General features: G+C 40.2%; 1 protein-coding gene across 1 annotated transcript in view; it reads left to right on the forward strand.

Moving 5' to 3' along the window:
• Positions 1–26,684, forward strand: part of ITGAV (integrin subunit alpha V) — an 82,119-nt gene that overhangs the window by 37,231 nt on the left and 18,204 nt on the right. The window contains exons 6-23 of the mRNA XM_024201142.3: positions 591–636; positions 2,269–2,394; positions 5,316–5,360; positions 6,178–6,221; positions 6,318–6,374; positions 6,904–6,956; positions 7,393–7,595; positions 9,704–9,895; positions 10,030–10,075; positions 11,134–11,241; positions 12,688–12,746; positions 13,807–13,961; positions 14,469–14,606; positions 15,635–15,702; positions 18,551–18,698; positions 20,960–21,052; positions 21,816–21,895; positions 25,853–25,933. Coding sequence (XP_024056910.1) covers positions 591–636; positions 2,269–2,394; positions 5,316–5,360; positions 6,178–6,221; positions 6,318–6,374; positions 6,904–6,956; positions 7,393–7,595; positions 9,704–9,895; positions 10,030–10,075; positions 11,134–11,241; positions 12,688–12,746; positions 13,807–13,961; positions 14,469–14,606; positions 15,635–15,702; positions 18,551–18,698; positions 20,960–21,052; positions 21,816–21,895; positions 25,853–25,933 — 1,742 coding nt within the window. The remainder of the gene's footprint in view (positions 1–590; positions 637–2,268; positions 2,395–5,315; positions 5,361–6,177; positions 6,222–6,317; positions 6,375–6,903; positions 6,957–7,392; positions 7,596–9,703; positions 9,896–10,029; positions 10,076–11,133; positions 11,242–12,687; positions 12,747–13,806; positions 13,962–14,468; positions 14,607–15,634; positions 15,703–18,550; positions 18,699–20,959; positions 21,053–21,815; positions 21,896–25,852; positions 25,934–26,684) is intronic.

The following is a 26,684-nucleotide window of genomic DNA, read 5'->3' on the forward strand; positions in this document are numbered from 1 at the left end:
CTGTAATATAGACAAAGATCAAAACCAATACTTCTTTGTGTACAATATTTCTGTAGTTGATTAAGAAAAAGTAGGCGGGGGGTGGGGGGGGGGAGAGGAGGGAATAAACTGTATGCCTCCACAGAAACCGGTCATATGACAGACTCCTAGCAAAATGTCATACGATTTTGTTCTAACTATATTCTATTGTCTTAAAATTATGCCTGTGGGAGTCTCAGCTAAAATGACATGAATCATTCAGTTCAGAGTTTAAAAAGAAGAGGCGGGGTGAGGGGAGGAGCATAGGGGAGGGAAAAGAAATTGATCAAAAGCAGATGTCGATTTGCTTCAGTAGTGTTAAACCTAATAAAATTCTAGAAGATCCACTTTTTTAATTATTTCTTTTTTGTTTTTTGATTCTCTTTTAGTAGGCCCGTGTAATCTCAAAACATAATTAAATAAATATAACAACATGTGGCTGGGTTGCTACAGCAACTTTACAGTACAAGAGAACTATGTGCCCCTAGAATTACCATATATTTCATTATTGTTTATTATCTTTCAGATGTATGGTAATGAGGGCTCTTATTTTTTTATTTAATTATTTCTAGGGAGACCGGGTACTTCTTGGAGGACCTGGAAGCTTCTACTGGCAAGGTAAGACAAATCACTTATGTGACAAAAAATGCTGACATCTTAGATTTTCCACCCCCACTCCACCTTTCTTGACTCTTCCATAAACGTCAATATCTCAGTGAATGAGACACTAGAAATATATTTTTTAATCCCATTAAAACATTTACTGAATATTTGAGGCAGCTTTAAAAGACTTCTTTGCACTGATTATTAACTAAATAGCCATACAAATGTTCTGTTTATATATATATATAAAGTGTGTGTGTTTGTTCCTAAAGGCAAATATTTTGTTCAAGCCCGATGAGGTTACTTCAGGGAATATTTTGCCCGTCCACCCAAAACCTTAAAAGCAAGAAAATGAAAAGTTAAGCAAGAGGTCTTTCCTGTATCTTATAACACAGACATCAAATTATTCACTGTCAATGAGACACACTACAGGCCCCACAAAGAGAAGTACATTCCATTTCCTTTGGATACAGAGATACGCTACATTCTCCACATGCATCTGCCCTGCGCTGTAACACAAACCTTACCTCTGACTTCACAGTTTCCACAAGAACATTTCATCTATCTTCTCCTAGAGGGAAGGCCTTCGACTGACCATTGCTCATCCACGGACACTGTGGGTGTATCTACACTGCAGCTGTGGAAGAGCCCTCTCGGCCTGGCAGACAGACACGCACTAGCTATGCTCAAACAAATTTGCTAAAAATAGCAGTGTGGACACGGTGGCATGGGCTAGCCACCTGAGTACAGACTCAAGGGGTCGGTTGGGCTTGTACTTGGGCAGCTAGCTTGTGCTGCAATGTCCGTGCTGCTATTTTTAGCACGATAGCTCAAGCAGCATAGACAGCCTGTGAATACAAAAGCCGATTGATTTGCTGCCACTACCACTAGTGAGCAGCTGCCAAATGTAGTTGCCAATGTTCCATGTACATAACATAGTTTCTGTATTAGTGCAGACCCTGAATAAAGGAGAGTGATTAAAAATGCATTACAGATGCAACTGATGCTCATCAAATTGAGTTAGTAATATATGTTTATTTTGTTAGCTCCTTGAGAAATTGTCATCTCTTACATAAAACTTGAAAGGAAAAAAAAATTCTAAATGTAACAGTAATTTATAAATAAAATAATGCTCCTGAACTTGCAGTTTCATAATTTCCTACAATTCTTTTAAGCTAAATTCTGAAATGCCGCTAAAAGGCACGCGGTGTAGCCGCTGTTTGTCGGCAGGAGAGTGCTCTCTCTCAGACAAAAAACTTCCACCCCCAACGAGGAGTGGTAGCTTTATCGGCAGGAGAACTCTCCCCCCCCCCCCCCCCCCCCCGACAAAGCACTGTTCAGACCGGTACTTTTCATCTGTAAAACTTTTGTCATTTGGGGGATGTTTTTTTTCACACCCCTGAATGACAAAAGTTTTAACAACAAAGTCCACTGTAGACAAAGCCTAAGTCTTTGCTGGATCATGGTCTACATTTTTATTTTCATGCCTCCCAATGGCTACTGTTGTTGTTGTCTAATGGAGGTTTCCCCTTTAGTCTAATGGAAAAGCTATTGGTTTAGAATCCAAACATTCTCTGATTAAGTCCCATTCTTCACAGTTAAATTCACCAGAGCAATTATCTATTTTAATGTATTTTTTTTCCGCAGGTCAACTCATTTCTGATCGGGTGGCAGAAATTGTGGATAAATACAATTCCAAAGTCTACAGTATAAAGTATGATGACCAGTTAGCAACACGGTCCGCTAGTGCTGCTTTTGATGACAGCTACTTGGGTAGGTCACTTTGGGGGGGGAAAAAGGGGGATATTTGTATCAATATTGCAGCAAGACTCATTGGATTTGATCCTGCACCGATTGCAAAAGACCCAATAGCTTTTATTGACTTCATTGATTTCAACAGGAGCAGGTTTAAACCCTTACTGAATGTTAATGTTGATAAAGATAGCAGTTCATAAGAGTGTTTCTACCTGCTAAATGCCTATCCTTTTAGGATTGTGTGCATCCATCTTGTCTCTCTAATATGGAGAGTGACTCATGGTCAATCTTGAGCTCTTGTACATGTTATCTATTCCATGTATATTTGCTTTGCACTTGCTTTTTATATGGTGTCAGAGATTTGTCACTTTCTCAGTGACTCTGTATGACCCTTGGGGAAAAAAAATGTGTGACCAGAAATCTTTATCAGTGAGATTACTTATTATTCCGTAATCCTCTCCCTCTGCCCTTCAAAAAAGAAGTGTTCTAAGTCAGCAGCTGGTGTAACATGGCACAGAAAATCCCCTAATCCCCTAGTTCTTAAGTCCTTTATTACTTTAAAATTGTGAAAGTAAAGGAACAAGCCCTGTTCTGCCTTTACAGGACAGTCTAATGTACACCAGTCTGACATGGAATCAAACTTGCCTGTTCAAATCATACCAGTTTCCAAGGTAATTCAAAATTCAACTTTCCCTGAGAGGTCTTAAAGGAGAATAAAAGACCCCAAAAAATGTATAAGTGGACCCTGCTAATATGGGAACAGAGGTCAATCTCAGTGACCCATTTCCCCACCCTTACATAAACCTAGATAAGCAGGTGCTGGAGATTACGTTAAAATGCTGAAACATTAGAAGCATTTGAAACCTACTTACTAGTTTAAATTCATGCTTAGAGCAGTCCTCTTTCTAGATAAAAAAATGTTTTGGTCAGGAACAAGTGAAAGTCTGCTTTTCAATATTGCACCAATTCATCAATATGTCACAGTCACTTGAGACCTCATTTCATTTTTGTCAACACAGTGGATGCTGTTAACTTTTCATGGCCCTGAGCCAAAGCCCAGGGAAGCCAGCGGGAGTCTTTCCATTGACTTTACTAGGCTTTCAATCAGGCCTTACATCACTATATATGATTTTATATGGAGATTCACATCCACACCCACCCCCTCACGCATATTGTATTTACTTTAGAAATACAGCAGTTGGAAGTAGCCTTTGGATTCTGTGAAACAAAATGAAAATGTGTGTTGAGGGAATAATGAATAAAAGTGTTCTCCAGGAGAGGTGAAGGAAGTAATCATTTAGCTTTATATAGGTCTTGCTTAGACAAAAGAAAGGAAAGGAAAAATGTTCCTAGGGAACATGGAGTAAAATTCCTGGGAGAGAATAGTTTTAGGGTGTTCCTTGGGTGAGTGTGTAGAATTCCTATGGATACCAATGTGAGGTCTGTATTCCAAGAATAGTGGGTATATATCCATCTTACTGCATGTGCAAAACAGAGGACCAGGAACTCCTTTAAGAAAAGGCTGTTTGGGAAACATTTTTATTTTGTTTGTTTAAAAGAATTGTCCTTTCTAAAAATATTCCCCTGTTTGGACCTGAACATGTTCATCATTTAATACTGTAACAAATTAATATCGATGCTCTTGCTACAGTTCCTGGAAGTTCTCAAAAAATACTGTGCCTTAAACTTCCAAGTAAAACCCTTATCTAAAGGAAGAAACTGTTCTTCCTCACTAAAATAAATAGAACCAGAGCATGTTGGAGTCTGTCAGATCTGACCGGTTAAGTAGGGTCAGTACTTGGGTGGATGTGACACCTTCAAAAAAGGTATTGTGTTGCAAAAAGTGACTTTGTAATACTATTTCCTCTGAAACTGTACTGGACTAATGGCCCAGTGTAATGGTTGGGAGAATGGGGAATATGTACTCCTGAATGATGAGATTAATATAGAGGTCCTGAATTCTTGCGGTCATTTAAGAATCCTAGGTGTCTTTTCACAAAAGCAGAAGTGCCAGTAATGATGTCTTAGCAAAATTCCTGTTTTCTTTCCTGAAGGTCTTGTGAGTAGACATGAGGCCCAGGAGCCAAGCACTTTTGTCTAACAGTGTGCACTTCACTGTGCATCTGTTCGTTTTTACCTATCAGTAAAATTGGTATTGTGATTGGGCTTTTTTGTATTAAGTAGTTAGCAAAGAGCTTTGAGATTATTTTACCATCACCGTCTGAATTTACACAGAACAAGTCATTGTCTGCTATCTCAGTTGAATTATGGTGTGACCTCCCCTCATCCACCAAAAAAAATCAGGCTAAGTATTAATATCTCAAGTAGGAGCTCTCTCTGTATTAGACATTTATTCAAAATTCTTTTACAAAACCCGGGCCAAGATTCAACTGCTGAGTCCAGAACTAGGATCATTCTGTTACTGTTCCTGATGTGCCCTTTTTCAACATAATAGGTAAATCCTCATGTGGTCTCGATCACCACCAAATTTCATTGCCATAAATTCATCAAAGGATTCCATTAGAGAGAAACTTGGATTGCAACATATAAATCCTTTCAGACTTTGGGCAAGTTGAAATGTGGACCCAAACATGTCAATTCTGGACCATCTCTAGGTTCTATATGTTTGTTTGAACCTAGCCATTCCCATTTCAAACTGGTGGATCCCCATTTGGCAAAACAAACCTGCCCATTTGGGCATGGTTGTTCCTACTGAAATCAATGCGTCTCATGCAGACTGTAACTATTTTTAGTTGGGTAGTATAGTTATCCAATGGATATGCTGTTTGGAATAGCTATTTATCTTACTGTCTTTTGAGATCATTCAATAGGATATGCAAGCAAAGTGGATCATATGGGAAATGTTGAGAAATTACATGAGAAGCAAAAAATTAATAAGCTTCATATAGTGACTTATCACTTTTGTTATTGTTGCTCAGGTTATTCGGTGGCTGTTGGAGAGTTCAGTGGTGATGGCATAGAAGGTACAGCCTTGTTCTTGTTTTGTTGGTATGTAAAAATGTGTTCAGCAGGAAGCAGACTGAATGGGATAAATTCATGGAGGTTAAGTCCATTAATGGCTATTAGCCAGGATGGGTAAGGAATGGTGTCTCTAGACTCTGTTTGTCAGAGGGTGGAGATGGATGGCAGGAGAGAGATCACTTGATCATTACCTGTTAGGTTCACTCCCTCTGGGGCACCTGGCATTGGCCACTGTCGGTAGACAGGATACTGGGCTAGATGGACCTTTGGTCTGACCCAGTATTGAAGAGGCCTTCATAGCTCCCGAATCGCCAGTCCACGGGTGCGGCACACTGCGCCCGTGGCTACAAGGCCGAAGCGGCCTACACCCCAGCGCCTGTAATTAAAAAATTTATTAGCTAACCTAATTGTCACCCTCGCTGCTTGCTTTCACATACACAAAACATAAATTTGTTAAGTCATATTAATGTGCATTGTACGCTCCTCCTATGCGCAAAAATCCAACCACTCATAAATATTATAAACATAAAAATAAAAAAATAAAAACCCCAATAAAAAATCCCTAAAAAGCTTTTTCAGCTACCACAACCTAGCGTTCTGTCTCCTTCCTCTTTCGTCGCCACACGGTATGGCCGTTCTTATGTTGTTCTGTGTTTATTTGAATATTAGAACATATGTACATGTATGCATTCACAGCATAGTACATCACATTCTAGGAATGAGCAAAATGGTTCAGGCAAATTAAGATCTAGCTTGAGCCATTGTTCTTTGCTCAACTGGAATCTGAACATTACCAAGTTGTCTTCTCTTATCTTTCAGACTTTGTATCTGGGGTTCCAAGAGCAGCAAGAACACTGGGCATGGTAGGAAACTTGAAATCTTAAATTTGAAAAAATAATGTTAAATGTTGTTGTAGTGTATAGTGACATGTTACTAGCTCATTTCTTTTTCCTATGCAGGTGTCTATTTACAATGGGAAAAATATGTCATCCTTGTACAATTTTACTGGAGAACAGGTATATAGTTCTGCTTTATACCAATGAGGTGGCTGTAGGGGTGCAGAAGAGAAAAATTCTTCAGAATGACAGAACATAGGCATGAAGTCCGTGGCTCTAGGAGATCTATTTTGTTGTTAGCTCATATGCCTCCAGATCTTTAGTAATCTGTGGATGTGTTCCATGAATTCCCTTTCTTGTGATGATATTACTTAGAAAAACAGTCTTAGCACAGAAACCCCTTTAGAAACCAGTAAGAATCATTGGAGTGGAGTTGTATTCGTGCTGCTTGGTGTTGTAATTCAATTTAGTCTGTTAAGAATTAGAAAAGAGGATGGACCACTGGATTCTACTAGTTGCGGGGAAGGAGTCATCAATTCTCTTTATCCAGTTGTAGAAACAGACCAGTTTACTGAGGGAGTAGGGGAAAGGAATGAAAAAACTCTTGGTGTCACCTAATGAAATTCATGTACCAAATATTTTGGAGGGGGGCAAAAATGGCACTCATTGAAGTATTTGGATCAAACGTAAAATTTCTGTTGTTTTCCAGATGGCTGCCTATTTTGGATATTCTGTAGCTGCCACTGATATTAATGGGGATAAGTAAGTGCCTTTTTTTTTTTCTTAGTTGTTTGTGGAAACGGTTATCTGTGTCTCTCAAAATTAATTTCCTAGAACAAAATTAGCAATATTTCCTATTACACTTATTTCTCTCTCCTTATGGCTTTTTTACTGCATTTTATTAGGGCTTCCCTGCACAACACGCTTTATTTTGAGCACTCAACGTGCATTTTTTTTTTTAAAGTTGTCATACGTCATCTACACTGTCTAAATAGGAAATGCATGCTTCAGATTCTGGTAGATGTATGCTTTCTTCATCACTAAATGTCTTTAAATTACAAGTGAAACCTAAAGATATCTATGAAACATTCATCTTAACCATCACTGTACAATTCTGTGTGACAATGGGTGATGGGAACATGTGAAACTGAAACTGGAGTTTCTTGTGGTGGTTGAAAGACTGTATTTTTTTATACAGTTACACAGATTTGTTTATTGGAGCCCCCCTTTTTATGGAGCGTGGTTCTGATGGCAAGCTTCAAGAGGTGGGTCAGGTCTCCATATGCCTTCAACAAGCTTCTGGAGGTTTTCAGATCGTAAAGCTGAATGGGTTTGAGATCTTTGCGAGATTCAGCAGTTCTATTGCACCTCTGGGGGACCTGGACCAGGATGGCTTCAATGGTAGGACCTCATTTTATGAATTATTAAATTCATAGTGTAACGTGAATTCTGAACACAAACCGATTAGACTGTCGGACATCAAGGTCTAATCTCCCTTCGATGCATATATGCTACTCTCAAGAATGCTAACAGGAGTTACGTGTGTGCATCATGCAGAGACTATACCAATTAAACTACAGCAATGACTATTTTAAGCTGTTATATCAGTCAGTGAACTTCTTTGTGAATAAGTACTTTGATCAAATACTTCATTCCCATAATGAGTTGGAAGGGCATCTCTGGTGAAAGTTTGAGGTTTTCCTTTTATAAAAGCCAATCCTTCCACAAAACGTCTTATGATAGCAAATACAACCTCAACAAAGGATATTTCATGAAGGATTAATACATTAGGGATTGTAGCTGATCTTTTAGCCTTTCATTTGGTCCATAGGAAATGTTATAGTTTGGAAATAGTCATGCTACAAAACAGAACAAGAAATGCAAACTAGATCTAAAGAACAATATTAAAGGTGATAATCTGTCCAGGAGATTCTTCTCATGCATGAGAGGCAAAAATTTGATTTCAGGCCCAGTATTAGTCTGTATATGTTACAACTTCTTTTCATAGGAGAAAACAGTTTTAATGTTCAGCTTTTAAAGAAACATGTTTTGCTGCTCAAAATAGTCTATGCCAATGGTTTCAACAAAAGTGAATAGTTGAACTTTTAGTTGTTAGTAGCATGAAATCCTTGTGTAGAGGCAACATCTCAGCAGCCATTCAAGTACAAGTTCAATAAAACATTAGTAAGATCAAGGCTGCTGATAATCCTGCAGAATGCTGATCATCAGACTAGATGACACAAGTGGTCTTTTCTGGTTCATTTGCTACTCTGTTATGCTTTTCTGCTCAGGTTATTTTAATCAGACTTAATTCATTTGTTAGAAAGGTAACTGAACAAAATCTTCACCTTTTTAAAGTTAATTCATTTACTAGGATTTAAACATTACTATGTCTTTTCCCTAAGCTCTACTATTCCACTCTGTGACAGGGTCATTTGGTTAACATGCTTTCCATCCCAGGATGGTACAGGACCATTGTCTCTGCTCCTTTCATCAGCTCAGTGCAGATGAGTCCTAATGCCCATCAGACAGCAGTACTATATTTGAGAGTTTCTTCTCATTATGCGGCTTTATATAAATGTACAGGGAGTAATGTTATAAAATCTGCTTTTGAGCATTGGCCTGCTAAACCCAGGGTTGTGAGTTCAATCCTTGAGGGGGCCACTTAGGAATCTGGGGCAAAAATCAGTACTTGGTTCTGCTAGTGAAGGCAGGGGGCTGGACTCGATGACCTTTCAAGGTCCCTTCCAGTTCTAGGAGATAGGATATCTTTATTTTAATACTTTGATTAGGTACTGATGGTGTTCTTGAATCAGCATGGGCAATGTTAAATTCAGATTTTATATACGCTTCCAAAGCTCACACTTGTTTTTTAGTTGTTTCCTGTAAGGAATCAGATTAGCATTTTGTTTACTGCCATTTATCATTCACTGCTAATATAAGTGTTCTCAGACTTACTGAGATGTGGCATAATTGCATTAATTTAAAGTTCTGCCTATGGTATATTGCCAAGCACTCATTAACATAGCGCTTAGGATCTAATAACTGTGTTTTACTAGGCTGGTTTAGGTCTATAGGAGCTATTAAAAATCTTGAACCCTCTGGATGAACATGATGATATTAATGAAACCTAGTTTGGTGAGTTGTCTCCAGAAGTGACCAATCCTGGGTGTTTTAGGGGAAAGTGTTAAATACCCAGACTCCAGATAGCTGCAAAAGTGTGTTTGCAGGACTGGGCCCTTCTATGTTGCAGATAAGTCTACAGGACACGTGCTCCTTAAACATTAATTTTGGTATCATTCTGGTAAATCTCAGGATCCTACAAGTTATATAAAACAGAGAAGAGGGTGTAGATAAACCTTTCAGAGAATAGTAACATTATCAACTTGCTGCCATGTACTGAAACTCTGCTGTAACTATATTTTGCCCATATGAATTGTTCAGTGTCAGCACAAAGAAGTTCTTTGTTTATATTTGGAGACATTAAGGCTATTTCTTCTGGTTCACAGATATTGCAGTTGCTGCACCCTATGGTGGAGAGGACAAAAGAGGGGTTGTTTACATCTACAATGGAAGAGCGACAGGTTTGAATGCAGTGCCATCTCAGATTCTTGAAGGACAGTGGGCCGCCCGTACCATGCCACCAAGTTTTGGGTACTCACTGAAAGGAGCCACTGATGTGGACAAAAATGGATATCCAGGTGCTTTTTTCTTGACATAGCTTTAGAACAGTTGCAGTAATGTGACTGCATCACCTTTGTACGTCTGACCAACTAGTGTCCCTTTTTAAAAAGAGGATAAACTCTCAAATTTAGCATTTCTTTCTCCTTTCCAGATTTGATTGTCGGAGCCTTTGGTGTTGACACAGCTGTTTTGTACAGGTAGGCACATGGTGCATGTTCTCATGTAAGTGCAGTCAGGAGGAAACCTCAGTGCAAATTGTAAATTCCAGAGTGGAACAGAAATGAGAGAGTCTGCAGTTCTGTCTTGCTGCATTGCAGAGTGACATGGATAAAAGTGGTTACTTCATTCTTTCCACTGTGTTAATATGCGGTCCGTAATTTATTATTTGTTCTGGTGGATGTGTCCAGAGCTGAGAGAAAACACTGCATGAGATCTTCCTCCATGGCCTCCCCTGAGTGACAGTTCTCCAGAGGCCTGCAGCTGTAGAATGCTGCTGCCTGGTGAGATGTGCAAACCTGCTCTCATCCTTGAAGGTTCTGCGACTCATTATGGGCGACTCCTCCTATGAGAGAGGGGCAGAGTGGGGCATGGAATGGAAGGAGCTTGCTCTCCCCCCACCCCTCATTCTCGCAGGCCAGAGTATTAAGTTGAGCACAAAAAAGGTTATGGCTGCTTCACAAAAAAGGGAAGTAACTTACTCTCCTCGGAGAAAGGGGGAGAAGGGGAGGAATTGTTGGAAAGTTCCAACTCATCTTCTGATCTGCTTCTGGGAGCATGTAGCTGTTCCCTGCCCCTTACCCAAGGTAGGGTGTAAAGTTACAATATAGCCGTTAGGGATCTAGTTGAAAAGTGTCATTAAGGTTCTTCAGTTCTGCACGTATTCACTCCAGTCTCTTCCAGAGAATTTACAGTATCTCATTCCACTCCCTTCTCTGTTCCCTCTACTTATCTAGCATGTGCCTCTTCTTGATTCATTCTGACGTTTGGGTAGTATTGATGTGAGAGTCCACAGCTCCTGGTATCTGGGGCAGTTTTTCTTTAACTCTCTGCCCCATCTACTCTCCATCTATTTGAATTCAACGAAAAAACTTCTCTCTTGTATCTTTTTCCATTTGCTGCTCTATCATTACATTCTGTATCTATTATTTTTAGCTTTACTTAATGTATAACATATTTTTCATAGTATGAAGAATTTTGTGATGTTGTGTTATACGAGTGTCGTCGTTCACACAAATTTATTTACTTTTATCTACAGGGCTAGACCAGTTATCAGTGTAAACGCCGGCTTAGAAGTTAATCCGACAATTCTAAATCCTGAGGAAAAAATCTGTGAACTGCCAGATACTGGTGTGAAAGTTTCCTGGTGAGGTGGTTTGTTTTTACTTAAACTCTCAAGGCTGAGAGGGTAGAACTAATAAACAGATTTTAAAAAATGAAACTGGATTTTCTGAATGGTTAGGCAAAGCAAAGCAAGCACACTTAGGGCTTGAGCCAAATCCCATTAAAATCAATAGAAAGACTCCCAGTGACTTCAGTGGACTCTGGATTTGATCCTCACTTTTCACCTTTCATTCACAGATGGCAAAATGTTTCCACTGAATAGAGTAAAATCTCCCCAAATAAATCAGCTCAGAGCTGAACAGCTGCATATCAGTGCAAATAAGGAAGTCCTCAGTTTCCTTTTGGAAATTTCTACATTTCCCGGGTTCCTAATGCATGTCAGCACCAAGGTTCAGCATCTCGCAATGAATGCTTGTATAATCGCAAGCAAAGTTATTGGATAAATGTTTACTACTACTACTACTACTACTGATAAGAATGAATTCACTGTTCAGGAAAGTAAGAGACCACTAGGGTTGGTTTGAGCCAGGTGTGTGGGACCAGATGTCTTGCAAACTCCCTCTAGCAGTTCTGTTTTAACAATTCAGTTCTGGACTGCAATCGCCCTGCCTTTTTAGGCCTGGGCTCCTCAAAGCCCAGGCTGCCAGTTGTTCCCCACTGTGGAGTGCTTTAACAATATAGGTCAAGAACCCCAGCTCACTTTCATTTCTGGCCTACAGCACAATTTGAACTCTGGTCTTCACAGGTGAACGTTATTAGGCTAATCAAGCTCTAAAGGCTCTGCATTTCTACCGTCACTGTCTATCTTGAAGTTTTAAATTTTTACAGTGGTAAGACCTATACCCCAACAATGACCCTTCAGTGTAGAAGTGCCATGAGCCGTATAAACTGCTATATGCGTTCTCCGTGGTCATGTTTAAGGTTGATGGCTCTCTGGTACTTCAGTCCCCAGAGCTATAATACTGCAAGGTTTACTTCCTAACCCTAAAGAGTGGCTGCCCAACATGCTTCAGGTATTTTTGTATCCCCCGCCCTTGAAAGCCTCCCCAATATTAAACTTCCCCATATGGAAATAACATAATCCATATCTTCTGAAATTTCCAGTTTTCTCCCAGGTTGGGAGTGCTGATTGAGAGCAATGCAGTGAGTTTTCTACCTGCTCCAGTTGGGGTGAAAAAACACATGACCTGTTTTTGTATATTCATTTGTCCTCGTAAATGGGGAAGGAGCAGGGCAGGTTTTGGACAGTGCCCCATGACCCCACTGGAACTAGATGGGACAAAAGAAACAGTCATGAATCTGTTCTGGTTTCTTTGGCTATGAGGATTGAACTTTGGGAGTGGGCTGGGTTTGGAGTCTCTAAAGAAAAGAACTTTGAACTGGGAAAATTATGGGAGAGCGCTTTTAAACCACATTCTGCTGAAAAATATTTAATCAAATATGCTTTTTGAAATATTTTTTTAAACAGCTTTAAAGTAAAGTTCTGCTTAACAGCTGATGGCAAAGGAAAGCTCCCCAATAAACTCAGTAAGTTCTGCTGTTTTAAAAAATGTAAAACTTTTCAAATTGTCTGTAAGCATGAATCCTGGTTATAACTGTTTCTTAATCACTGAAGTAATTGCTTTTTCAGTATAGAGCTTGATCCTTCACAGTGCTGAGCCCCTTTAGACACCATTCAAGTTATTCAGAAGTGAAGTCCCAGTTCAGCAGTGAATTTAAACATGCATTATCCTTTAGCATGTTAGGTCCCACAAAATTGAATGGGCTTTAAGCACGTGCTTAAGTGGCTTTGCTGAATTGAGGCCTGACAGCACTTGTCATCTGGCAGGATCAAGCTCTTTAGCTGTGTCTACAAAAGGGAATTTTAGATAAACAATTCCTGTGGGTGCATTAATGGAACTAATAGTGGAGACAGTAATTCAGATGCTAAGGGCCTAATCCAACTCCCATTCAAGTCAATGGAAAGACTCTCATTGGCATGGACGGGAATTGGATCAGGAATCGGACCAGTTTCAGTAAGAAGTTTATATGGTGGCGGTATGTAGGTTTTTGCAGGGCAACAGACTGATGGTTTCTGGCAGATTATACTGTCACATACAGGAAACTTTCAGTGTTTTCTACATAATGTGTGTAGAATAGATATGATCTGGCAAGGTTTATGTAGAAGGAAATTTATTATATTTTTAAGTTGTGGGATCCATATCAAATACATTAAGCAATGATTAGATTAGTAATAATAAAAGTGGAGGATATATATTGTGGGTGTAAGGATTTTTTTCCAGAGACCTCAACAATCTAACTTCTGCTTTCATAAAGAAATCCCAATATAGAGGCAAACCTATTACTTGAAGATTTGTCTTCAAAAATAATATGCTTACAGTGTTGAGCAGAAGATTTGAGTCTCATTTTAGTACATCTCAACCTCTGCAACAATATTGTGATGACAGATTTAGTACTTGAAAGAAATAAAAGTTTTTAAGAGGGCACAGCTGTTAGATTGTCAGCTTGTGACTTATTAGCTGAGAGGAACCTGCTATGCGTACGGGTGGTCAAGAAATTCCTAACTCAAATGCTTTGGATTTGACAGCCTTCCAAGTGGAGCTGCTGTTGGATAAGCTTAAGCAAAAAGGAGCCTTAAGGAGAGCTCTGTTTCTCCACAACAAACAGCCTGGTCACTCTAAGAATATGACTGTTGTCAAAGGGGGCACAATGCGTTGTGAAGAACTTCAGGCTTTTTTGAGGGTAAGAGGTCACTTCAGTTAAACTTTTAGGGCAAATGTCTTTTGCTTTATTGCACACATTGAATAAAGAGCTGTAATTACCAGAGTCGTCGTTGTTTGCCCTGAATTATTATTGCTATAGAAGAAGGATGGTTTTGTGATTAAAACACGAGGCTAGGTTTGGAGAGCCAGTTCTCAGCCCTGCCACAGACTTCCTATGCGCCCTTGGGGAAATCATTTAAATCTCTCTGCGTCCCTCAATTTCCCATCTATAAAATGGACATACTAACACTAACATTGTCTATCTTGTATATTTAGATTGTAAGTTCTTTAGAGCTGGGATTTTCTCTTAGCTGCTGTACAAACAAGCAAAATGGGGCTCTGATCTTGGTTTGGGACTCTGGGTGCATAATACAACCAATAAATAATAATAGTACCCAATACTGGTAGGCTTTTGATTTGAATCCAGTGCACCTCTGGGTTCTTTTTGATGTGATTTAAGAATGACCGGAATCATTTCTCCCCTCAGGATGAATCTGAGTTTAGAGACAAACTTACTCCGATCACCGTTTTTATGGAATATCGGTTGGATTACAAAACAGCCAAAGACTCAGCTGGATTACAGCCCATCCTCAACCAGTTCACTCCTGCTAATATTAGCAGACAGGTATATTCCTGACAGTTTTTGGTTAAACAGAATAGACAGTGTTTTCAGCCTTTGGTGCCTAAATCCACATAATGGTAAACTAGTGACCTTATTTTCAGAAACACCTCTGAAATATCAGAACACCTAAATATGGATATAGGGGTCTAGCTTTAGGCACTGAATTTTGAAAATGTTTTCCAAATACATGCACATATTTTTTTCTCTTTTATAAGTTACTTTTTTGCATTAGACACACCCTAGTCTTTAGAGCTGAGCCTCTTTTTCACCCATCATACGTAGCTGTATTACAGAAAACAGAGGTCAGGTCAGCATCAGGTGTGCTGGTCCAGAAGGGTGAGAGGCTTTAATCCATTTTCTCATTTTGAGCTGCTGTACGTGCCATACCTATGTGAAGTTTCCAGGGAGAGGAAAAAGTAAGTTACTCACTGTAGCATGCAGTTCACTCCTGCAGCTTATTGGTGTTCCTAGATCAGTGGGCGCTCCTCCTCCCTTTTAACCCAATACCGCAAAAGATGTGGTCACCTCTGAAATTTTTTTTTGCTGTTTGCCATTCTGGAGCACAGGATTCCTAGAAATTGTTCCTGATCTTATGCTTACATTTTTATAAGTTTCAGAGATGCTCTGTAGACTACTAATTTATCCTTGCAGTTCTCTCAAACAACTTAATTTCTACCTTTTTATTCCAAGCTTTGTAACAGTCATTTGCACAGAGAGAATAGTGGAGATGCAACAGTAAAGAAACAGATATGATTTATTTAAGGTGATCTGCAAATGCGATTGATAAATGTAGACATCGGCTTTAGATTTATATAGTGAGCAAGTGTAAAGGGGACATGCAGCATGCATAAAAACAGTTTTTCTTTTTTCATAGTTCATGTATATAGAGACAACTAAACAGTTCCCCTAATTAGAATTGTTCCAAAAAACCTTTGAAAAAAGCAGTGGTGAGGGAATTGTGCTAATGAAGATACATGTTTGAATTAATAGGCTGAACTTATTAAAGCCATATGTATTTGATTTTTGCACAGACACATATTCTGCTGGACTGTGGTGAAGATAATATCTGCAAACCAAAATTGCAGGTTGCAGTACGCAGGTAAATTTCAGTGTTGGAAAAATAAACACCTAATGAATACTATGGAAAAATACTATTGGGAAAGGTAACTTCCTATGTAAGGCTCCAACCCTACATAGATCTTGTGTACTGTGAGTAGTCCCATTGAAAAGAATGGAATGGAATGAAATCATTGGGAGTACACAGAGTATAAAATTTAAGCGTGTGCATAAGTTGTTTTTGCTGGATCATGGCCTAAAAGGGAACTTGTTTTCCCATTGTGACTGAGTGCTGTTAACATAAACGAGTTGTGAGGAGAGACTAAACTCCTGTAAAGACACTGTGGCTGCATGTATATAGTCATCATTGTCTCAGCTAAAGTGAAAACATGTGACAAGGAAAGCAGAGCATGTAGAATCTTCGGCTACAAACCAAAGGGCTATACCACAGTTTCATTAGCTGCAACTAGACGCAGTTACAGACACATGAGAAGGTATGATTTTTATCCAGCAGAGGGCAATCGTACATGCATGCATGAGTATGTATACACATACACACCCCATGATGTGTCAAAGTTTGCAGATGATACAAAATTACTCAAGATTAAGTCCAAAGCTGACTGCAAAAAGTTACAAAGGGATCTCATTAAACTGTGTGATTGGGAACAAAGTGGCAGATGAAATTCAATGTTGAGAAGTGCAAAGTAATTCATATAAAAAAACATAATCCCATCTCTGCGTACAAAATGATGTGGTTTTAATTAGCTGTTACCACTTAAGAGTGAGTTCTTGTAGTCACTGTAGATAGTTCTCTGAAAACATCTGCTCAGTGTGCAGCGGCAGTCAAGAAAGCTAACTCTGTTAGGAACCATTAGGAAAAGAATAGATAATAATACAGAAAATATTATAATGCCACTATAGTAGAACCTCAGAGTTACGAACACCAGAGTTACGAACTGACTAGTCAACCACACACCTCATTTGGAACCGGAAGTACGCAATCAGGCAGCAGAGAGACACAGACACAGTACAGTAATGTGTTAAATGTAAACTACTAAAAAAAATCAATGGAAAGTTTTAAAAAAAAAAAGATTTGACAAGTTAAGGAAACTGTTTCTGTGCTTTTTTTCATTTAAATTAAGATGGTTAAAAGCAGCATTTTTCTTCTGTGTAGTAGAGTTTCAAAGCTGTATTAAGCTGTTCCGTTGTAAACTTCTGAAAGAACAACCCTGAAGTTTTGTTCAGAGTTACGAACATTTCAGAGTTACAAACAACCTCCATTCCCAAGCTGTTCCTAACTTTGAGGTTCTACTGTATATAAATGCATGGAATGCTCACATCTTGAATACTTCATACAATTCTGGTCGCCCCATCTCAAAAAAGTTATATTAGAATTGCAAAAGATACAGAGAAGGGCAACAAAAATGATTAGGTATATGGAACAGCTTCCACATGAGTAGAGATTTAAACGACTGGTTCTGTTCAATTTAGAAAAGAGATGATTAAGGAGGAAAATGATAGAGGTCTATAAAATCATAAATGATGTGGAGAAAGTGAATAAAGAAGTTTTATTTACCCCATCACAGTACACAAGAACCATGGGTCACCCAATGAAAGTAATAGGCAGCAGGTTTAAAACAAATATAAGGAAGTACTTCTTCACACAACACACAGTCAACCTGTGGAACTCATTGCCAGGGGTGTTGTGAAGCTCAAAAGTATAACTGGTTTTAAAAAAGAGAGAGATAAGGTCATGGAGGATAGGTCCATCAGTGGCTGTTAGCCACGATGGTCAGGGACACAAACCTGTGTTCTGGGTATCCCTAAATCTCTGTTTGCCAGAAGCTGGGATAGGACAACAGGGAATGGATAATTGTCCTGTTCTGTTCATTCCCTCTGAAGCACCTCGCACTGGCAACTGTTGGAAGACAGAACACTGGGCTAGATGGAATATTGGTTTGACCCAGTATGGCCATTCTTATACTCTTAGGGCTTGTCTAAACTTACTGCGCTGGTTCGGCGGCAGGCAATCGAACTTCTGGGTTCGATTTATCGCGTCTTGTCTGGACGCGATAAATCGAACCCAGAAGTACTCGCCGTCGACTCCGGTAATCCTGCTCGGCGCGAGGAGTACGCGGAGTCGACGGGGGAGCCTGCCTGCCGCGTCTGGACCGCAGTAAGTTCGAACTAAGGTACGTCGACTTCAGCTACGTTATTCACATAGCTGAAGTTGCGTACCTTAGTTCGAATTGGGGGGTTAGTGTAGACCAGGCCTTACACTTGAGAAATTTTATACCAATTCAGAGAAAATTTGGGTCCCTTGTAGTTTATATGTAACATTTTCAAAGATTATATAGGGAAAATCTTTTACATTTATCTGGAATTATTAGAAAGTTATATAAATGTGTGTGTTTTTTGGAGATGCTGCTTGCGGCTCTGTAGTTAACTTTAAGTTGAGTTTGGCACTGTGTGTGTGTGTGTGTGTACACATTTATATATAAACTGTGTGTTTGTGGTTATTAAAATGGCAAGGGCATACTGGGGATCTAACCTTTAGCATTTATCTACTGTTCTGCTGTTAGGAAGTGTGTGTGTTCTGTTGAGGTTTGTTTGTTTTTTTTAATTGACAAAATGCTTTGTCAGGAACAGTTCCTCCTAATGATATTTCATATTTGCTCCGTTATTGCCAGTGATGTATCTTTTTTCCTTTAAAATCCATTGCAAGTTGTATTTTTGGAGCTATAAAACATTTATTGCAAGTTAACTGCAGTGCCCCTAATGCTCTAGTGCAATGTCAGAATGCCTCGTTTCTGTAAATCCTAGCTGTTAGGCATAACTACTTTAAACATGTGAACACAGTATTCACTTTTGCACTTGCTGTGCTTGCTCAGTGATCAGAAGCAGATCTATATTGGTGATGACAATCCTTTAACCCTGCTTGTCGATGCCCAGAACCAAGGGGAAGGAGCCTATGAAGCTGAACTCTTTGTTACCATTCCACCTCAAGCAGACTTCATTGGTGTTGTTCGTAACAGTGAGGTAAGTTTCTAACTCGCTTTCTTCCTGTCACTAGTCCTGTTGCATTTACTCATGTGGAGGTTTGCAGGATCAGGCTCTTAGTGTTGCACAAGCTTCAGTCTTTAACTAAGCCTAAAAATTCAAATGTTTACCCAAACCTCTTGGCCGTGTAAAATTGGACTGGAGCTTTCATTAGAACAGATATCATTGCAGGAATTCTGTGGTACTTACTTTGTTTCCTGTTAATCTGAAAGTGCTGTAAGGGAAGTGTGTCTTCATCTACAATGATACGTATGTTTCTGGTACCAGTTGAAACCAAAAAGTCAAAGCAATGTGTGGGAAATATTAAAATCACAACTTTCTAATGAATTGTTCTGGCCTCACAGCACACACTCTTGCTTGCCTTATGTAGTTTTGTGGACCCCAACACACCATTTTACCTTTTAGGAAAGAGTTCCCAAAAGTAAGCTATTGTAAGAGGGGCTCTAGATCACCAGTTATTAGACTGGGTGCACTAATATTCTCCTGCTCTAAACCCTCACTAGCTCAATCCCAGAAATTATGGGTATTCTGTGTTAGTCTTCCAATTAGTCAGGTGATCACAATAACTTTGAAATTTCCTGAGCAGATGCCCAGCTGGAACTTCAAAGCTGAATTATTCTGATTCAACAGAGAGGTGTTAAGCAACGATGGATAGACTGCACACAGCCACAGTGAATACACACAGATTATTTCTGGTACAGGTCTTTGAACAACACCTTTGCTAATTAATTTATATTCAAACTAAGCATTTCATATCCTGGGTAAAGAGCTGAGCAAATCTAAGAGATACAGAATAATATCTGGGCTCTTCTGCTCCCTCCCTGCCACACAAGTGAAGAACAAAATCAAAGAGTGGATTCTGCTGGAAATTTTGTAACTGCAGAATCCTCATAAATTAAAGGGCTTCAGTTCTCTTGGTCACATGGAGTATTTGGGATTGACTTTTAACTGCTGCCCCTGTAGCCTTCTGAGATGTTTGTATTTCTTGGAAGGGACACAGATTCTCTAAATGGGTTTTCTTTGGCATCACACGTGCACAGGCACAAGCGACCAATCTCTAAGCACCAATGCTGATTCTTGAAGCTTCTGTGAAGTTTCCCAGCAGTGCTCTGCCTCAGAGTGTGCTTAGATCCCACTGTGCTTCCAGAACTTCCCCCATCCTAGTTTTCTCTCAACACGGTTAGGCCTTTGACCTATAGGATTGTTTAAAATGGCCACAAAGTTGGAGAATGCTGAGATAAATCAGTAAATGCTGTTTTTGCCATGAGTTCTTGCAACCTAGACTGACTGGATTGCTCTGCTTCTGATGTCTTGTGCATGGTTACCTCTGAGGTGTCAACCCTACCCTCAACTGTCCCCCTACCCTCAACTAGTCAGACCAGGGAGGAGGAGGAACAGCCCTCAACAGCTGAATAACCTTAGGTTTGGTTGGACTGCGGGGATGCTAAGACAAACCTTACCTTTGATGCAATTTATCCCACTTCTTTGCTAGCCAAGGTCTGTAGGAAGCACAAAATGAAGTTACATTATCCCTCTTCCATACTCGTAAAGTTTAAGAGAGCACCTGCTCTTAAGAAAAAGAGGGGGGGGGAATCTTTTTGTTTAAGCCTCCTCAACTCTGTTGTTGTTCACTGTCATAGTGGGCACCGCTCCTTTAGTCCCATATGATAGTGTGCCCTTGAGTATCCTGGGTCATACTTCAAATGGCATGTTCAGAGAGGTTTGCCTTCTGCTACCCTAGATCTCTCTCCTGTTACTCATCTGTCGTCAGTTAACTTGTGGACTTATCCAAAACCTGATGTCTCTCTGATAAGAACTGCTTCTGAGGAGCTACTGACTTCGCATAGCATTTTGCCTTCAAAGACTTGTGTCTCTTAAAGTGAAGTATTAATCAAACTCTGAAACTAACTCCCCTGCAGAAAAGAAGTCATAGGTACTTCACATAGGTGTGGAGAACTCAACCTGAGAAATATTTGAGGCTTCAAAATTCATCATTGCTACCCAATATGAGTAAGAGTATTAGACTTTCGTACTGTATATTCGAGAAAACAGAACACCACCTACCTCGTGAGGTTTTCGCCTCCAGATTTTTTCCAGAGCTATTTGCTACTAGATTATATTAAGATTAGCCAGTAATATTTAAATGAATGCAACTTACTTGCAATTTGTTCCTGTCTTTCATACTGATGCCAGAAAATATTGCACTGCTCTTCTTTAAGATATGCCTGTTTTTATTGCAGGCTTTAGCACGTCTATCATGTGCATTTAAAACTGAGAATCAAACTCGCCTGGTGGTCTGTGACCTTGGAAATCCCATGAAGGCTGGGACTAAAGTAAGTCAAATGCGTGGCTGGGGTTTAAAAGAGGCAGGAAGATGACTCTTCATATTCTTGGAGAAAGATGCACACTCATACTGCTAGAAGATGTAATCTCATTGACATTTAGATCTCAAAATATATTTTAAGCCACCTACATGTTAGAGTAGTTCAAAGAAAACATTCTGATAATTGGCTGCAAGTTTGCCGGTAAACTAATGTCTGAAAAGAATGTACATGGTTTTTATGATGCAACTTTACCTAGAATTATTCTGTAATAATTCTGAGCACTGTTATATAGCACTTTTCACCCATAAATCTCGAGGCCATTTACATAAGGGAATACATATCATTTCCAACCATTTTAAGGATGGGGACGCTGAGGTGCAGAGAGAGTAAGTGATTCACCTTGGGTGAATTAGTACAAAACTCAGAAATGAATCTAATTTTCTTGACTCCCAGACATTTGTCCAGTTTACTAGACCGTGCTGCCTCCTGGTGCAGAACGTGGGGTCTGGGAATATGTAAAAGCAAACTGGGGAAATGTGAAGCAAATTTTACTTTTTCTCTGAGGCAGTATTATGACAACTCAACCTCAACCAAGTGAGAGAGGCACCACTTGTTCAGTTGGATGCCCTTATTGCTAGTTCAGTCTGCCTTCTCCTCCTCTGTGACCCCGGGCCTTGTGCAATTTCAGTGACAAATAGTAGTGCTGAGCACTTTTTGTTATGAACTTGATTCTGTTTCCACTAAACCTTGGTCACTTGGTTTTGTTTCTAAGCTATTAGCTGGGCTGCGTTTCAGTGTGAATCAGCAGTCAGAGATGGACACCTCCGTGAAGTTTAACTTACGGATCAGAAGGTATGGAACTAGATGCTAACACCACTCCTCCGAATCTACTTTACGCTGTAGCTAGTACTGAATAGATACCTTGGTAAATGACAAAGCTATGAACTGATCATTTACAATGTAGTTCTAAGCTAATTTCTTCCTTTCTATTTGGTAAATGTTCTATCATGGATTTAACTTGCTTTAAAACACTTCTCTGTTGTTTGTAATGTAGGAAAAAAGTCAGTTCTGTTTGTATACAATTGATTTTCCTTCCACATGATGTGGCACAAATGAAATGGTGCTATTTAGTGCCAATGGGTACAAAACCAGATGAGGTATTTGAAGTGGAGCTTAATATTTTGCATTCTCGGTTCAGTTCAGATCTCCTCTTCACACATGCAGTGCCAAAATGTGAAATAATGTGTGCATTTGAAGGATTAGCAGGAGGCTCTGTTTTAAAAATGAACTTTGCTTGGACACTCCAGCCCTTCTATGGGTGGGTCTGCACTGCAGCTTGAGGTGTGATTGCAGCTGGGTTAGGCACACCTGCACTAGCTGTAATCTAGTTACCATGCTACAAATAGTAGCGAAGGCATGGGCTTCAGCTCAGGCTATACAAGCCCGCCTGGAACGCTGAGTATGTACTTGTGTTGCTAGTCTGAGCTGGCGTCCGTGCTGCTGTATCGTCACTGCTATTTTTAGCTGTGCTAGCTAGATTAAAGCTAGTGCAGTTACCCTGACCTGAGACTCAGTAGTACCTCCCATTGCTATGCAGGCATGCTCTTAAGAGAATGTTAGGCCAGGCTTGTACATCTAATGAACTTGTGACCGTCGGAGCTGCTACTCCATGCCAGGGCTATTCACCTATGCTGTTCAGAGCAGAGACCATTTCTTTGGTTTTTGTACAGCCCCTGGCACAACCAGGCCTAGACCTGAATGGTGACTTCTGGGCAATACTGTTAAAAAATAGTAAATATATCAGGAGCATATGAATGGAGTAGATTTATGTGCTTGCTGGAGAAAACACAGGCCTCCTGTGATGCATAGTAAATAGGAATCTATCTCTCTGGTTATTATATATACGTCTCTTAAGTTAACTCTGAGCTTCAAATGTAGCACCTTGTCCTTGAGGCATCATGTGAATTTGCCTCATTCCCTGGGGACTTTGTCCCCAGAACCCAATGAATGAATTACACTCACCCATATATGCATTTTCGCTCTCCAAAGCTGATAATATGAATAATAATTTTAGCCCCTTCCTTCAATTTTAGTGGCACAGCAGTTTGCCTTGGTGATCAAAGGCTTCGTAGCACTACAAACCCTTTGATCTCACATAGCTGTCTGGTTCAGTTTTATTCCCATCCTTTGTATCAGCCAATGTACTGTTGCTTCTGGCCAGTGGCATATAACTCTAGCTCACCTCCCTTGGAAAAGGTGGGCACCACTGGGCCTCCTAGCTTCTCCCTCCCTCAAAGGTGAGAGCAATCACCAAGGCACCTGGTTCCCTCTATCGGAGGAATAACAGTCCCTGCAGATCCTCTTTCCCCAGCTTCCTCCATGCAGAATGGTGGGGGGGGGGGAGGGGGAGCTGCTACAGCACCTCCCAGGTCCCACCTCAAGAAACTCACCTGCCTGACTTCCGATTGCCACCTCCCTCAAAAACCATCCCCCACCATCTACCTCTGATAGCTCCCCAACCCTTTTCGCCCCTGATCTCTCATGAGGGCAATCAGTTGTGAGGAGATGAACTGAGTCAGCAACCCAAGCATAATCTACTACAAGTTAATATAAGGGAGAAATGCACGTTTTATGTAACTGTTTCAGAGGGCAAACACAACAGGATAGAAATTGCTTCTGCAGAATGTGAGAGGGGAACTGCAGCATTTAGTGACATGTGACAGGTCCGAGTAATATGACAGATATGTCCCACTTCTCTCTTCTGTGCCTTTCACTGCACTCAGAGGTGTGCACTGCGTGTCAAAAAATGACTCCCCAGTCAAAAAATAGATGTAACGCTCCCAAGAGTGACAAAAGAGGGGGTGCCCTTGTTTTTAACAAACCCCAAATTGGTTGTGAGGTCTAAACTTAGATTTCACCAACAAACTGTACCAAGTGCAAACTCCTCAGGCACTTTAACAGCCTTAACACAGAGTCACAGACAGTCCCCTTGGGTACTCTGATCTGTATTGCCACCCAGATCTCTGTGATAGATGTCTCCTTATACCAAGGATCACAGCAATATTCAGGTTACTCCTGCTCCCAAAGGACCAGTCACTTACCACAGGTCAATTGCACTTAAGGTCTCACATCAGTGACAGTACTTGTAGACAGTCCTGTAGTAAACTATATGAAGATTTATTAAATAGGAAAAGGAAACAGAGTTACTTACCAGGTTAAAGCAAACAGACACAGACACACGAATGAATTACAGTTTTAGGTTTCAAAGAGTAATATAGGCTTCTATAACTAGCAAGCTCTACTTGACCTTTAGAGCTAACCTATGCTTCAGCTGGGGATCTCTTGTTTATGCCTAGAAACACTTCCACCTCCCTGATTCCAAGCAGCATGGAGATACCTATTTGCTTGGTATGGGGTTTTTATTCCCCTCCTGCCATGTGCTCTGAGCTGCAAACTCAGCTGATGGGCAGAATCCACTTGCATGACTCATATTCTCGGGGAGGAGAGCAGAACAACAATAAGAGTCTTCAGTCCTTTTGTTGAGGGTTTCTCAGTCCAGACATAGGGAGTTTTCAGTTGCAAGATCCAACCAAAGCCCCTGTTATGGTGGATCTTCTGTAGAAGAGCAGTTCCCCACACTAATTAATGTTCCTCTCCTGTATGGCGAGAATCGCAGAGGCTCACAACAGAACCGCTCACATATTACAGTATGGAACGTAGACACTGCAAGTAAGATGAATGCATGCAGCAACTCTCGTCTAAACACTTTCTTAAAATTCTAATAATTTATCAATATCAACCCACAAGTGAGCCATACAGATTCCAGCTACATATCTGTTAGTGTCCAGCTGAGACACGAGCACCTTGACATGAGCTGGCACCTGGCCCACCAATGTCACAGGTACAACCCGGCATCCAAAAGGGTATGATGATTGCTGCCTAGGAGGAAAATTATTGCTCTGCTACATGTAATTTGTAATTACAACAGCTGAGAAGAAAATAGAGAACATTTAGGAAATCCTTACAGAGGAGGCAATGTGTTCTAGTGGATAGAGCACTGGTCTAGGATTCAGGAGACCTGGATTCTATTCCCAGCTCTGCCACTGGCCTGTTGGATGACCTGGGGCATCCTCTCTCTGCCTCAGTTTCCCCTTCTGTAAAATAGGGATAAAGAATTGATGAAAAGCTTTTATATAGGAGCTGGAACGTGCTAGATTGTATTGGTATGAGTAATCCTAGCATTTATAAGTGACAACTGCCCTATGATCTAGTACACCCTTCTGTAGGTTTTAAATGTAGGGTTCAGTGCCCAGCTGCTGATTAGTGTAGGCAGGGGATGAGGTATGCAGAGATGACTTTAAGGCACTTTCTTGCATCCCCAACATTGGGGCTAGATGAAGGCCAACGCCAGCCCTTGGGGCAAGGTAGAGCAGCCTAAGAGCTAGATAGGGGCCATTATGTAGCAATGATCACTGGGGTACATTTTGCTCTGACCCTGCCTCCTCTAGCCCCTCGATTGCCCCATATGCCAAGGAGAGTTAAAGTGGAAGGGCTGGCGTAGTCAGCTACACCAGCTTTATGCCAATTGATTTTTCCATGGCAGTAGAATATTTAGGGCAGGTTTAAGGCCCATTTATTCCGTACAATATGGCAAAGTGAAGCAGAGTATCTGGCCCTTCATTTTTAGTGCCTCTCCTTTTGCCCCGGTGACACAGGAGTCACATAATAATGTTACATAACATGTGCTTAACGCTTGAAAAAAGAACCTTGTTCATTCCATTTAACAAATGGACTTATCTTCTTTTTCAGCTCCAATCTATTTGACAGTGTAAGCCCAATAACATCTTATCAGGCTGACCTTGCCATCTTAGCATCTGTTGAAATTAGAGGGTGAGTGTTGATACTAATTTAGCAAGTGTCTCTTTCTCAGATGAGTGGTTTTTTTGTTTTTGTTTTTTGGTAAACTTCCTTGCAGGTCTTGCTTCTTATTGAGCCTTGGAGGTTTTGTAATAGAAAAGTAAACATGGATTCATGTCGTCATCTTTGGGTCTTTAAGTGAAACCTAAGTAATTTGGGATCCCAAGTCAATTTTGAAAATGGGACTTGGGTTCCTAAGTCACTTAAGTGCTTTTGAAAATGCTACTCTTCATCTTTATAATTTGTTCAAAGAACAGTATGTAAAAATTACTCCCAAAAAATCACCTTCTGAACAGACTAAGAAAATACACTTTGAGTCCAAAACTGCCAAAAAATTTTTTTAGAATGTCAAAATACTCTCCAAATATAGGTCTAGAGTAGCTTGTCCTTTTCAGCCTTAGGTATAGTATCTGTGAGGCTGTGATGAGACTCTCCTACTGCTATTTATTGAAAGCCACACTTCACCGAACTGTTAAATGGTCCTTCTGATCAGCCAGTCAACTCAGGATGCCTCTCACTACATATTTTAATGTTCCTGACTAGCTTTTATTTATATATTTATTTTACAAAGAGCACTTTTCTGTGCAGCTCTTAAACCTCTGAAGAATCCTGACTGTTCAGTGAAGATGTTAATTTTTTTCTTGCTGGAACACTAATATTGCTCACAATCATTGAGGCCTTGCATATTTTTTAGGGGAAAAGTGAAAATCGCCTGTGAGGCACC

This window comes from Terrapene carolina, unplaced genomic scaffold (genome assembly GCF_002925995.2).
Source record: "Terrapene carolina triunguis isolate 2854851 unplaced genomic scaffold, T_m_triunguis-2.0 Scaffold62, whole genome shotgun sequence".
NCBI lineage: Eukaryota > Metazoa > Chordata > Testudines > Emydidae > Terrapene > Terrapene triunguis.